This window comes from Prionailurus bengalensis, chromosome D1 (genome assembly GCF_016509475.1).
Source record: "Prionailurus bengalensis isolate Pbe53 chromosome D1, Fcat_Pben_1.1_paternal_pri, whole genome shotgun sequence".
In the NCBI taxonomy this organism is placed as follows: Eukaryota; Metazoa; Chordata; class Mammalia; order Carnivora; family Felidae; genus Prionailurus; species Prionailurus bengalensis.
Genome location: NC_057346.1, coordinates 54,984,259 through 54,999,134, shown reverse-complemented (window position 1 = coordinate 54,999,134; position 14,876 = coordinate 54,984,259). Strand labels below are relative to the sequence as shown.

Genomic DNA, 14,876 nt, shown 5'->3' with positions numbered 1-14,876 from the left:
CAAGGGATTAAGCAATTTTTGTGAAATGAAGATTTTCTGAAACTCTACTCTTTTCTTTTTTAATGCTTATCTATTTATTTTTGAGGGAGGAGGAGCAGAAAGACGGAGAGAGATTCCCAGGCAGGCTCCATGCTGTCAGCACAGGGTCCCATGGGCACTTGATCTCATGAACTGCGAGATCAAGACCTGAGCCTAAATCAAGAGTTGACTGCTTAACTGACTGAGCCACCCAGAGGCTCCCTGAAACTCCATTCTGATTTCTTCTTTAGAGAACTTTTTCTCATATCAATAGAGAATGAAAGAAGTGCTGGAAACTGGTCCCATGTTTGAGCAAATACAGGCCTGATCCTATTACTCCTGGTTTTAAAGCAGAAGTGAGACAAACAAAACTAAAGCATGCAAAACAGAATATTAAAAAGGGTACCAGGAGGTCCTGGGTGGCTCAGTCAGTTGAGCATCTGATTCTTGACTTTGGCTCAGGTCATGATCTCATGGTTTGTGGGATTGAGCCCCACACCAGGCTCTGTGCTGATAGTGTGGGCCTGCTTGGGATTCTCTCTCTCTTCTCTCCCTCTCTCTCTTTCTCTCTCCCCCCATCCACTCATGCACACACACACTCTCCCTCTCTCAAAATAAATATATTTTTAAAAAGGGTATCAAAGAACTTATCAAATAAATTATAACATTTTATTTCAAAGAACATAAATATTCAATTAATCTCGGTGGGAGTCTTCAAATTTACCTGTTAAAAAATCAATAATGAAGGTAAACTGGGGGACATGATGTGGTGTTAAGAAACTGAGATTCCCATCAATATTTGGGGGAGATTTTTTCCCGGCTTTATTGTCCCAACAGAACTGACTCAATTTCATAGACTCATTATTCATCTAATTAAATTGTCCTTTTGCAATGAATATTGTTCAAACTCTGGTGGGCCCTGTCTGATCTTAGACAAAAAATATGATGAACCCAAAAAAGACTGTGTTGGAAGAACTCAATTTTGTTTTTTTTAAGAGTTTAAAGACTGCCAACTGAAGGTTTGCTAGTCATTTCTTCAAAAATCTACCTTCCTTCTGTAGTGTAGTGGGTCTTTGTCCAATAGTTTCCAGAAGGAGCAAGCTGACCTGAGGGAAGGTTTTTTCCTAGTGATTGCTGTTACACTATCAACTTACAGAGAATTCTGCTAAAAACAACGTAAGTGAGTTTGCAGTTTGGTGTAGTCCATAAAGCCAATTCGAAATATTTTGCAAACCTACACACACACACACACACACACACACACACACACACGCATTTAAAGCATCTAGGATGGGGCGCCTGGGTGGCGCAGTCGGTTAAGCGTCCGACTTCAGCCAGGTCACGATCTCGCGGTCCGTGAGTTCGAGCCCCGCGTCAGGTTCTGGGCTGATGGCTCGGAGCCTGGAGCCTGTTTCCGATTCTGTGTCTCCCTCTGCCTCTGCCCCTCCCCCGTTCATGCTCTGTCTCTCTCTGTCCCAAAAATAAATAAACGTTGAAAAAAAAAATAAATAAAGCATCTAGGATGGGGTGCCTGGGTGGCTCAGACATTAAGCATCTGACTTTGACTCAGGTCATGATCAGGGGTGAGCATGAACCTCACTTCCGGTGAGCTCAAGCCCTGCTTCAGGTAAACACGAGCCCTGCTTTGGTGGAGCCTCGCTTTTCTCTCTCTCTCTCTCTCTCTCTCTCTCCCTGACCCTTGCTCACTTGCACCCTCTCTCTCTCAAAAATAAAATAAAATAAAATAAAATAAGACATCTAGAATGGCACCTAGGTTTCTCAGCAAAATAGAAGCTAGTAATATCATAAAAACACAGCCAATTCCTAACTTTGCGTGAAGCCTCAAGTCTAGGCAATAACTATTTCAGCCTTCTGATAATTTTCTTATTATAAGAGCAAATTATTTATCACTCACCGCTTGGACTGAAGAATGAGTAAACAATCAAAGGTTGTTTTAAGTTTTCATTATATAAACCTGCAAAATGGTAACATTGACACAAAGAAAAGGATAAACTCGAGACCTATGGCCACATGTCACCTGAGCAGTTGAGCGCCAGCCTCTGAATTCTCTCTCTTGGCAGAGAGAATTCAATGCTGGGGCTTGATGCCAGACTCTAGCCAATTGTACAGCAGCGGATCAAGCCCAAAGCTTGGACATTATCTTTGCTAAGTGCATATGGTAGTCCTGTTTTTAACAAGTGTCCTTTTAATTAAAAGTAATGAATCTTCTCTTCAGTGACAGGTCATTGAACTAACTAGTTTTTGCTTTTAATACATCTATAACGAAGAAATATTGAACTACAAATCTGAAAGAGATAAGAAATACTAATTTTAGGGCTTAATCCTTTAGCAAGTTGGCAGGGAAAAAGGAGGCCCTAGGCTTTTAAACAGAGTATCCTGAAGCAACTTCAAATGGATAAAAAAAAATTTTTTTAAATCAATGTTTGATTGACCTTTTGATACTATGGCCAGAAAGCAGTTATTGGCTAAGATAAGCACAACCTAGACTCCTAGTTATTGATTCTCTTATAAAACCTCCATTTTTGTGCCAATAAAAGAGTCAGAGTTAGCATGAAATTTCCTGACAAACCAAGTAATTTCAACCATTATAAAATGAGACTGAGTGTCCTGGATGTCAGGGGTTGTGTTAAGTGCTTTACACACATTATTTTGTTTGCTCTGAATCTTAAAGGTAGATACTATTATTGTACTCACTTTACAGATCTAGAAGCTGAGGCTCAGGAAGGTTAAGTAGCTGCTCCATGGTCATACATACCTGTGACAGAGCCAAAAATTAAATACAGCCCATTTGACTCCAACTACACTATACTACTTTTTTTCCTCTAGACCTCAGCAGTCCAATAAGATAGCTACTAGCTATATGTGGCTATTTAAATTTAAATTAATAAAAATTAAAATGCAAAAATCAGTTCCTCAGTCACTAACCACATTTCAAGTGCTTAACAGCCACATGTAGCTAGTGGCTCCCATACTGGACGATACAAGTACAGAATCCATTATCACAGAAAATGTTTTGGATAGTGCTGGTCTAGAGTCACCAGTAACTGGCATGCCCTCTCCCTTTCTGATAATGGAAATTATATACACATTACCTTGTTACTTTAACTTCCAGGAAGTTTAATTCCAAATTTAAAGTTCAACTACAGCAATACTTTAACCCTGGTAACCAACATATTTGTGCTCATCTTTTCCTTGGCCCTGATTTCCTATCTGTATTTATTAATAGATATTAATTATTGTTTTATTGCAAATGTTATTGTTACAGGTTTTCTCAAATCATTTGTTGAAAAGGCAGTATATAAGTATAAATAACAAAAATCAGGACATACTCTGGTTTTTGCCTGCCTTCCATGTTATAAGGTGTAGACTAGGATTCATGTTTCAGCTATATGCTGTCTATAAGAAACTCGCTTCAAATAAAACAATATAGGCAGGATGAAAGTAAATGGATGGGAAATTTTATATCATGCAAACATTAACCAAAGGAAAGCAGAAGAGGTTACATTGAGATCAGATAAATTAGATTTTGGAGCAAAGATAATTACTAGAAAGAGAGAAAGACAGTATACAATGATAAAAGGGTCAATCCACCAAAAAAAAGAAATAGCAGTCCTAAATGTATGTGCAGGAGACAACAGAAATGAAAACCCATTAATGAAAAACTAATAGAACTGAAAGGTGAAAAATAATAAAATAAAAGTTCAAGTCTTCAACACCTATCCTTCAACAATTCATAGGACAATTAGACTGAAAATCAGCAGGTATTTAGAAGAGTTCAACAACATCAAGCAACAGGATCTAATTGATATTTATAGAACATTCTGCCCAACAACATCAGCATATACATTCATTTCAAATGCTTATTTCCATTACATATATCAAGATAGACCATATTCTGGGCCTTAAAACAAACTGCAACAAATTTAAAAGGATTTAAGTCATACAGTGTGTGTTTTGTGATACATTGGAATCAAACTAGAAATCAGAACTGAAAGATAACATGAAAGTCTACAAATATTTGGAAGCTAAACAACCTACTTCCAAATAATACATGGGTCAAAGAGCAAGTTTCAAGGTAGATTTCAAAAATACATTGAATTAAGTGGAAGTGCAAATACAACATATAAAATTTGTGGGACACACCTAAGGCTGTGCTGAGAGAGAAATTTATAGCACCAAATACATAAATTAGAAAAGAGGAAGTCTCAAATCAATAATCTAAGCTCCCACTTTGATAACCTAGAAGAAGGGCAAAATAAACCCAAAGCCAGCAGAAAGAAGGAAATTATCATAAAGAGGACATGGGAGCAGGGGGAAGTAGGTGTGGCTGTAAAAAAGAAGAATCCTCGTGAGGATGGAAATGTTCCATATCTTCACTCTATCAATGTCAATACTCTGGTTGGGATAGTGCAGTATTGTTTTGCAAGGTGGTACCATTGGAGGAAACTGGGTAAAGAGTATGTGGGATAGCTCTCTATGATTTTCAACATTGCATGTGTATCTACAATTATCTCAAAATAGGAAGTTTAATTTAATTTAATTTTTATTTTTTTAATCTTTTTTAATGTTTACTTATTTTTTTTAATTTTTTTAAACATTTATTTATTTTTGAGACAGAGAGGGACAGAGCATGAGCAGGGGAGGGGCAGAGAGAGAGAGGGAGACACAGAATCCGAAGCAGGCTCCAGGCTCTGAGCTGTCAGCACAGAGCCCAACCTGGGGCTGGAAATCACAGACCATGAGATCATGACCTGAGCCGAAGTCGGACGCTCAATCGACTGAGCCACCCAGATGCCCCAGGAAGTTTAATTTTAATTAAAAAAAATTTTTTTTGAGAAAGCGAGAGCGTGAGTGGAGGAGGGGCAGAGGACGAGGGAGAGAATCTTTCTTTTTATTTTAAAAACATGTTTTTGATGTTTATTTATATCTGAAGGAGAGAGATACAGAGCATGAATGGGGAGGGGCAGAGAGAGGAAGACATAGAATCCAAAGCAGACTCTGTCAGTGCAGAACCCTACACAGGGCTTGAACTCACAAACCATGAGATCAAGACCTGAGCCAAAGTTGGACGCCCAACCGACTGAGCCATCCAGGTGCCCCAGGAGAGAGGGAATCTTAACCAGACTCCATGCGCAGCATGGAGCCTGATGTGGGACTGGGCTCTCACAACCGTGAGATCATGACCTGAGCCAAAATCAAGAGTCAGACACTTAACCAACTAATAAATTCGAGTACCCCAGAAGTTTCATTTTAAAAAGGCAATCAAAAAAAGGTTTTATAACACAAAAATGAGAACGAATAATTAGCCAGCATACACAAGGAATTTCAACAAAAAATATTTAAAAGATGACAAAAAAGAAAATAATGAGGAAAAGATTTGAAAAAAGACTTCACAAAAGAGTAAAAGCACAATGAGGGGCACCTGGGTGGCTCAGTCTACTAAGCGAACTACTTCAGCTCAGGTTCATGGGTTCCAGCCCCGCGTTGGGCTCTGTACTGACAGCTTGGATCCTGGAGCCTGCTTCGGATTCCATGTCTTCCTTTCTCTCTGCCCTCTCTCCCAACTCGTGCTCTGTCTCTCTCTTTGTGTCTCTCTCTGTCTCTCAAAAATAAACATTAAAAAATTATTTTTTAAAAAGCAAAAGCACAATGAAATACTACACTACACACACAGATTGGTTACAATGAAGTAGTCTGACAATAGTAAATGTAATAGTAAATAGTAGCATATTAGCAAGTAAATAGTAAATAGTAAATGTTAGCAAGGATCGATCAAGCAACGTGAGCAAGGTTGAGTAATGTGTACGAACTCCCACAATAGTGGGGGATGTCAGTTGGTACAATCCCTTTGGAAAACTTGTAGGTATTATCTTAAAAAGTTGAAGATATATATGCCCCATGATCTAATAATTCCACACCTAGGATATCTAGTGGATAAATTTGTTCTTGTGAGCACTAGGATAAATATATGATCATGTTCATAGCAGCATTGCTTCTGATCACCCCAAACAGCAAATAACCCAAATACTCATCAGCAGAAGAATGAATAAATAATGTCAACATATTCACACAGTTGAATAACATGGAACAAAGCCAAATGACCACACAGGACACATACCAGGCCTTTGGAATAGTATTTATTGGAGGAAACCAACGAATATAGGGACAGCAGCAGGTTTGGAAGTCCCTTATGGCTCATTCCATTTAGAGTCAGCATATAGGAATGAGACCCTGATCCTTGCATGAATATGACTATGTAGTATCTCCTACACAACTCCCTTCCTCATCACTACCAATGAGGAAGGTTGTTTCTTCACAAAGCTAGAGGTCTGAGAAGCCACAGAATGGCTGGCTGGATGAGGGTTGTGATCCAATAGCGGCATGACATGGCAGAACAATGGCTTCTAGCCCTATCCCACCACTTCGTTCACACACATATATATACATCAAACATACAGAAGAGGCTGTCAAGACTAGGGGCAAAAGACCATGTTTTGGTATGGCAGACAAGTGACCTGATCAGCATTCTAGTAGAACTGATTTTTCTAAGCATTTGGCTGTAGATCATTTCCGTGGAGCTCAAAGGCCAACTCCTTTCCCAGGAGGCCAGCCAGCAGAGAATATTGGGCAAGTTAACCCTTATTTCTCAACCATTGTAGTTCTTCACCTCCAATCTCTAGGTGGCCTCTATACATCATACCCCATTCCATCAGTAATACATACCATTACAGTTTGTAGGAAACCTTGGAGAATGGTTCTCAAACTTTAGCTGTTTCAGAATCACCTGGAAGACTTATCTGCAGATTGCATATCCATGAAGGACCCTGAGAACTTGCATTTCTGAGAGTTCTCAAGTGATGCTAATGTTGCTGGTGTAGGAACCACACTTTGAAAATCACTGGAATATGGAAAGCCATAAATAGCTGTTCCTTAAACCAGGGGCTGAGGGAGCTCAGACTCAGACAAGAAAAAGAGGTACCCATTTGGGATGCACTAAATAACCATACTGCCTTTTCCCATATGCAGAATATTGATTATTCTACTTGCCACTAATTGTGATCTATAAATAATTGGAATTATTGATTAGGGCAGAGACAGCTGCTGTCAGATTATGAAGATCAGTTTTGTGGCCCAAATCCATTTTGGTTAAAATAACAACAATAATAAATGAAAATAAAACCACTCCGGCTAAGGAGTCCAGGCTAATCTGCTGGATGGCTAGAGTGATCTCATTAGCTATTTAGCCTAGCATAACTTGTAGATTTTCTATCAGCTTCATATATCTCTACTCAGGAATAAGACTATGATATCTCCTAGTCCTTTCTCCTTACTACCCACTGGGAAGTCTTCTCCTTTACATTTAGGCCAGGTGGTGGCAATGGGGGACCTGAGAATCCCAGAAAACATTAAATAGTTGGATTATCACCTCAGGGTTATAGGTCATGATTACTGGAGGCAAACAGGTGAAGGCCATTTAACCACAGAGGAAAACAGCCTAGGTGGAACATATTATCCAGTCCAGAGTTGTGTGTGTGTGTACACGCAAGCTCACATTGTGTGCAGTTAAGACCAATATTCATAGTTACTGCACTTTAATAAAGCCCAGCCAAAGCCTATGGAACTACTCCCAAGCCTTTTCCAATGACCAAGAATCCTATGTCATCCCAGGAAGTAGAGGAAGAGCCAGACATGGAACCCAAGAGTCCATTACTGACAGTTTCATAGGCTGATGGTGGGTAGTATGATTCAGTGGAGTAGGATAGGAAACACGCAGCAGGTAAATGTTAGAAAACACTGGAGTGCTTCCAAGTCACCCTTGCTACATCCAGTAACTGATGACTGATCCAGCATTATGACAGATTCACAAAGGAGCCAATTGTCGATAAGAGATGCCTAGAAGAATGCAATAGCGTGGGTGATGATTCTCTTGAAGGGATCCAAGTATAAGATAGGATATACTTCCTCCAAATGTCTCCCATGGTATCAGGTAGTCCCTTATTTCTGGCACGAGGCTTCTTCTGAAAATATCTATAACATCTGGCCCAGCACAATAACCTTAACAGGACCCAGGAGTAGTCCCATCACCACCAATCTCCTTCTTCAATGGTTCCACAGTAGTTAGACTGCATTTACTTGTACCTACAGGTGAGGACACCTTGCACAGTATCCACATGGCAGGTATACAATGACATCAAATGCAGGATAAACATATTAGTGTGACCTCAGTTGAGTTGGTCACCACCCAGCCAGCCTCATGGCTCTAGTAGTGCCTTTAAGTTGGTGTTTGCCTACTCTTTTTAATTTTTTTTAATGTTTATTTATTTTTGAAAGAAAGACAGACAAACAGAGCATGAGCAGGGGAGGGGCAGAGAGAGAGGGAGACATAGAATCTGAAGCAGGCTCCAGGCTCTGAGCTGTCAGCACAGAGCCCAATGTGGGGCTTGAACTCGTGAACCACAAGATCATGACCTGAGCCAGTCAGATGCTTAACCAACTGAAACACCCAGGCACCCCTGCCTACTCTTGATATAGTGTACAGAGGTATGGAAAGGAATACCTGGGTTCAGGTCCCTGCACTATAGTTATACTACTCCAGTTATTTCCCCTTCCCCTAATTCCTGTGTCCTTAACAGATGGCTGAGAGCAGATAGACCCTTCCAGTATATGCTGGGCAGAATTCTAAGATGGCCCAGGGTGACTGGATGGCTCAGTCAGTTAAGCATCCAACTCTTGATTTTGACTCAGGTCATGATTTCCCAGTTCGTGAATTCAAGCCCAGCATCGGGCTTTGCACTGACAGTGCAGAGCCTGCTTGTGCTCTTTCTCAAATAAATAAACAAACCTTTTTGAAAATTTTTTTAATGTTTATTTATTTTTGAGACACACAGAGAGAGAGAGAGAGAGAGAGAGAGAGAGCAGGGGAGGGGCAGAGAGAGGGAGACACAGAATCCGAAGCAGGCTCCAGGCTCTGAGCTGTCAGCACAGAGCCCGACGTGGGGCCCGAACCCACAAACTGTGAGATCATGACCTAAGCCAAAATCAGACATTTAACCGACTGAGCCACTCAGGTGCCTCAAATAAATAAACATTTAAAAAATTAAAAAAGAAATTCTAAGATGCCCCTGCTATGGTCTGAATGTATCCCTTCCAATTCTTTTGTTGAAATCCTAATGCTCAAAATGATGGTATGAAGAGGTGGGGACTTTGGAGGTACTTAGGTCTGGGTGGGGGGCCCTCATGAATGGGATTAGTGCTTTTAGAAAAGAGACCCCATAGAGCTCCCTAGTCTCTCCTGCCATATGAGGACACAGCAAGAAGTTAGCAGTCTGCAACCTGGAAGTGGGCTTTCACAAGGATCCAAACATGCTGACACCATGATATTGGACATCTCGGCCTCGAGAACTATGGGAAATAAATTTGTTGTTTATAAGCTACCCGGTGTATGGCATTTTGTTATAGCAGCCCGAATGGACTAAGCCCCCCAAGATTCCCAGCCTTTGGTGTACATAACTTCTTCTAGTTTCTCCAATCAAACAGGAATCTAGGTACTGTCGTGAAGGGTTTTGCAGATGTAATTAATTTCTGAAATTAGCTGACCTTAAGACAGGGTGATTATCTAAATAAGCCTGACCTAATCACATGAGCCCTTTAAAAGCAGAGTTTTCTCTGGCTGGTTGCCGAAGTGAAAGTCGGAGAAATGTGCTCTGGCTAATCTGGAATAAAGCAAACATTTGTTTTGTGAATTGTCTATGGAGGCCGTGGGGCAAAAAACGGTAGGCAGCCTCTAGGAGCTGAGAGTTGTCCTTGGCTGACAGCTCGAAAGAAAATGAGGACTTCAGTCCTACAACTACAAGGAAATGAATTCTGCCAACAACCAGTGAGCCTAGAAGAGGACTTCAAGGTCCGGATGAACTACCTGGCCAATACCTTGATTCCAGCCTAATGAGACTCTGAGCAAAATATCAAGCCATGCTGTGCTCAAACATTTGACCTATAGAAACTGAGATAATTTGTGTTGTACTGAGCCACATTTGTGGTAATTTGTTATGTAGCAATTGAAAACTAACACACAAGATAGATGCTTATGGTACCCATGGAGAATTAAATAAGCAGCAATTGTCTATGAGTAGAGAGTTTCAGAGTTCTCTTGCCTCCACATTCTGCAGGCAATAAAAGGCATGGAAATATGCTGTTAAGCTGTCTGGGTATGAAGAATATTCTATTATCTGAGTGGATGTCTAGATATCCCAGTAGTAAACAGTCATGCCTATACTGCTTAAATAGAGTGTTGGAAAGTTTGCAGGACAGGCAATACTTCTGTTTTAACACCCAACTATCAGACAATCCCAAGGTTCTAAGATTCCAGAGGGGCAATCAGCTAACAACTCCTCAGGCTTCATCAGACTAACCAGTTTACCACTGCAAGCTCAAAGTGGAAGGTATAAATAACACTCCTGTCTTCTGATGGGCTGTACCATCACCTAGCATTCTATGTCACACATAAACAATGCCACTGTACTTGTACTCTCAGTAACTGCATGTAGGATCTCCAGTACCTTTGTACTTTTTTTTTCCATAAGACATTGGGGATCACAAACTTTTTCATTTTTTTTTTTTACATTTTTTTCTTAATTCTAAATATAATTTACTGTCAAGTTAGCTAGCATACAGTGTGTAGTGTGCTCTTTGTTTCGGGACTAGATTCCCATGATTCATCACTTACATGCAACACCCAGTGCTCATCCCAACAAGTGCCCTCTTCAATGCCCATCACCCATTTTCCCCTCCCCTCCCTTCAACCCTGTTTGTTCTCTGTATTTAAGAGTCTCTTATGGTTTGCTTCTTTCTGTTTGAAACTGTTTTTTTCCCCTTCCCTTCCCCCATGGTCTTCTGTTAAGTTTCTCAAATTCCACATACGGTGAAAACATATGCTATCTGTCTTTCTCTGACTTATTCCACTCTTCACTTTTGACCCCTTGGTCTAAAAGTCATAACACATAGCACTATAAAAGCTGTCAGCTCACTTAGTCCCCACGGGAGTTCCTCCACCTAGAGGTGGGGATGAGTGTGTGATGATAAACTTTCTGTGTCAATTTCACTGGGCCATGGGATGCCCAGTATCTGGTTAAACATTACTTCTGGGTGTGTCTGTAAGGGTATTTCCAGAAGGGATTAGCATATGACTTGGTGGACAGGGTAAAGCTGATGACCCTGCTTGGGTGGACATCGTCAAATTAGCTGAAGGTCTGAATAGAACAAAAAGGTGGAGTGGGTTGCTCTCTGCCTGACTGTTGAGCTGGGACATCAATCTTCTCCTGCCCTGGGTGCTCCTGGTTATTGCGTGTCAGACTTTGGAATCTACACCACTGGCTCTCTGGCTCTCAGGCCTGTGAACTACACCCCAGCCTTCATGTGCCTCCAACTTGCAGATGTGGATCATGGGACTTCTCAGTTTCCACAACTATCTGAGTGAATACCTTGTAATATATAAACAGTTCTCTTAATTTATATTTAAATTTTTTTTTCAACATTTATTTATTTTTGGGACAGAGAGAGACAGAGCATGAACGGGGGAGGGGCAGAGAGAGAGGGAGACACAGAATCGGAAACAGGCTCCAGGCTCTGAGCCATCAGCCCAGAGCCTGACGCGGGGCTCGAACTCCCGGACCGCGAGATCGTGACCTGGCTGAAGTCGGACGCTTAACCGACTGCGCCACCCAGGCGCCCCTTAATTTATATTTAAAATAAAAGCGTTAAGAGGAATGAATACACATTGAAGTACATAGTGGTAAAGGTAACTTAATCTGATGGTTCAAAGAGAAAAATATATATATATTTTATAATATATATTTTAAGTTTTCTTACAAGTTTGAAATTATTTTAAAATAAAAAATTAGATGAGCACTGGGTGTCGTATGGAAACCAATTTGACAATAAATTTCATATTAAAAAAATAGAATAAAATAATAAAAATAAAAATAAATAAAAAATTAGAAAAGAAAGGAAAAGGGCAAAGAAGAAAGGCATACTCCAAGTAGAATATTTTCATCTCCTTTTATTGAAGGAAATAAAACTTGTGCTACAGAGGCAGTGGTACCTCAGAGCATGACAAGGTAGCCAATGGGACTGACATGACAAGCCACAATGCTGGCCAGGGGTCCTATCATAGTGGGAGGACCAAAACCACAAAGATAGCAGGAGGTAGCAAACATCCCCAACACCCAGTGCAAGCATTTCCATTTGCAGAGAGCTTGGCCATGCATTGTAAAAACAGGGTCCCTTCACAGCCGGCAGAGTATCTTATCAGGTTGCCAAATCCACCCAAAACTAACATGTAGTTTCACATTTCGAGGTCCTTCCCTCTGACCCAAAGATTCAGGCCATCAGAAGATCGAAGTTAATCTTTCAGCTCCTTATTCCAGATGGAAAAAGCAGCTGAGTTCTCAAAACAACACATAGGTACAGCGGGACAGGTGCTGATACCTGACTTTGTTCTAAAAGCAGCTACATTTTTTCCCCTGACTTCTCACACTGTTCTCACCCAGCATGTGCCTTGGGAAACCTCTCAATGTTCTAAACAAGGACAGAATTGGGGCAGCAGCCTAAGGGATGTAGGGAATCAAAAGCTGCTACATAGCCAAGACCATTTCACAAGAAATAGCATGGGGAACACTACTGGGTGAAGATCCTCCCAAATAGCTGCTAAAAGCATACACAAAGAGAAAACATGGTAGCTCTCTCTCCCATATCAGGATCAGCTGCGCCAAAGCCATGGTCCAGGAAGATGAGCCATTTCACATCCCTGGCAGATTATCAACCCTCATGGCATTCCTCCAGCAGTTCCAATTTTCAAGTACAATAGGTGTTTGGGCAGTTCAGTCAAAGAAAAGCAAGCACTAAAGAAGTCTCAACTGATTACAAATTGATAATGTTATAAAGCCAAAAATTATAGAGTCAAGAACTGACTGGCAGGTGAGAGATGGAGGGGATGGGAAAAGGAGTCCACGGGTTTATTCAAAGAAGCCCTTGACGGTAAACCACCCTCACATCCATGAATTGGGAGGAAATTCCTTATTTGGAAATGGACATCATCTCATTAGTCAGTTGCAGTTCTCTTCAATGCTGGACACATAGTTCTCAAGGATCAAAGACATGAGAGCGCTAGACCAGGAAATGGGAGGAGCAAGGCAAGGAAGAGAGGGCATCAGGGGCTTGAATTTCTAAAATGAGCATTTATTTCACAGAAGTCTTGGCACAATGAGGCTGGGGCAAGCGTGGTTTTAGTGATTGTTCTTGGTTGCCTCCTTTGCTGCAGCAATCAGTGGAGTGAGGCTGGAAAGGGGCTTGGCAATCTTCAGGAACTGATGCTAGAAAGGAAAAAAAGAGCAAAAGACACATGACTATTTACCATTCTTCCTCAGTAACCATTATAAGATGTCAATAAGGCTATCCATGTTTGCACAAGGCTCTGTCTGGAAAGCTTCAGATCATCCCCAAGTTGAAGAACATCTTTAAAAGGTAACAAACCATTTTGGAAAACTGACAGTATCTACCTACCACTCAAACACACATCTCTGCTATATCCCAGCATTTCCACTCACAGGTATATTTCCAACAGAAAAGAGTTTGTGTATCCACCAAAAGACACACACAAGAATGTTCATAGTCACTTTACTTACAATAGTCATAACTGGCCATTTGCAACAACGTGGATGGAAGTAGAGTATATTATAGCAAAATAAGTCAGACAAAGACAAATATCATATGATTTCACTCATATGTGGAATTTAGTAAACAAAACAGATGAACAGAGAGGAAGAGAAGCAAAAATAAGATAAAAACAGAAAGGGTACAACCATAAGAGACTCTTAAATACAGAGAACAAACTGAGGGTGGCTGGCGGAGTGTTAGGTGTGGGGATGGGTTAAATGGGTGATGGACATTAAGAAGGGCACTTGTTGGGAGGAGCAGTGGGTATTATATATAAGTGATGAATCACTAAATTCTATTCCTGAACTCATTATTACACTACATGTTAACTAATTTGAATTTAAATAAAATATATACATATATATAATATATATTTTTTAAAAAGAATATTTTAAATAAATATTTAAAAAAATAGTCATAACTAAAAAGAACCCAAATGTCCAAGAGAATGAAAGAATGAATGTGATATTTATATAATACTATACAAAAAATTACACAGCAATTCAAAAGAATGAATAATTGGGGCACCTGGGTGGCTCAGTCCGTTGAGCGACGGACTTCAGCTCAGGTCATGATCTCACGGTTTGTGAGTTCAAGCCCCGTGTCGAGCTCTGTGCTGACAGCTCAGAGCCTGGAACCTGCTTCAGATTCTGCATCTCCCTCTCTCTCTGCCCCTCCCCCACTCATGCTATGTCTCTCTCTGTCTCAGAAATAAACATTAAAAATATAATAAAATAAAGAAAAGAACGAATAATTGATATGCTGACAACAGGATGAATCCCATAGACACTATGATGAGTGAAAGAAGCCAGGCACAAGTTTTCATATTGTATGATTCCATTTTATATTAGGTAAGACTCAACTATGGTGATAATACAGGCAAAATTCAACAGGAGCTCAGTAAGCAGATTTTTAAGCTAAGCCTATGTGTAGTTTTAACAGACTGAGGAACAGCCTCAGGGAATAGCTTGAGAAAAGGCCCAGGGATGAAAGAGGTTAGGGAAGTAGGAATAGAAGTTGAGTGTAGGTAAGTTGTAGGAGAGAGGCCTAGTAGTGCCTCACGTGCAAAAATGAAGCAAACAAGACTTGGTTTAGTGATCCCTTGAATTTGGAGCTTCTCTGCTTAG

The 14,876-nt window shown here is 40.5% G+C and overlaps 1 protein-coding gene across 4 annotated transcripts in view; it reads right to left on the bottom strand.

Annotated features, from left to right (window-relative positions):
* Nucleotides 1–12,074: 12,074 nt before the first annotated feature.
* The window catches only part of PAK1 (p21 (RAC1) activated kinase 1), a 165,687-nt gene continuing 162,885 nt past the window's right edge, over nucleotides 12,075–14,876 (bottom strand). For all 4 annotated transcript variants that reach the window (XM_043580146.1, XM_043580145.1, XM_043580143.1 and 1 more), the window contains exon 15: nucleotides 12,075–13,406. In XM_043580146.1, the coding sequence (XP_043436081.1) occupies nucleotides 13,320–13,406 (87 nt within the window). In that variant the 3' untranslated portion in view covers nucleotides 12,075–13,319. The remainder of the gene's footprint in view (nucleotides 13,407–14,876) is intronic.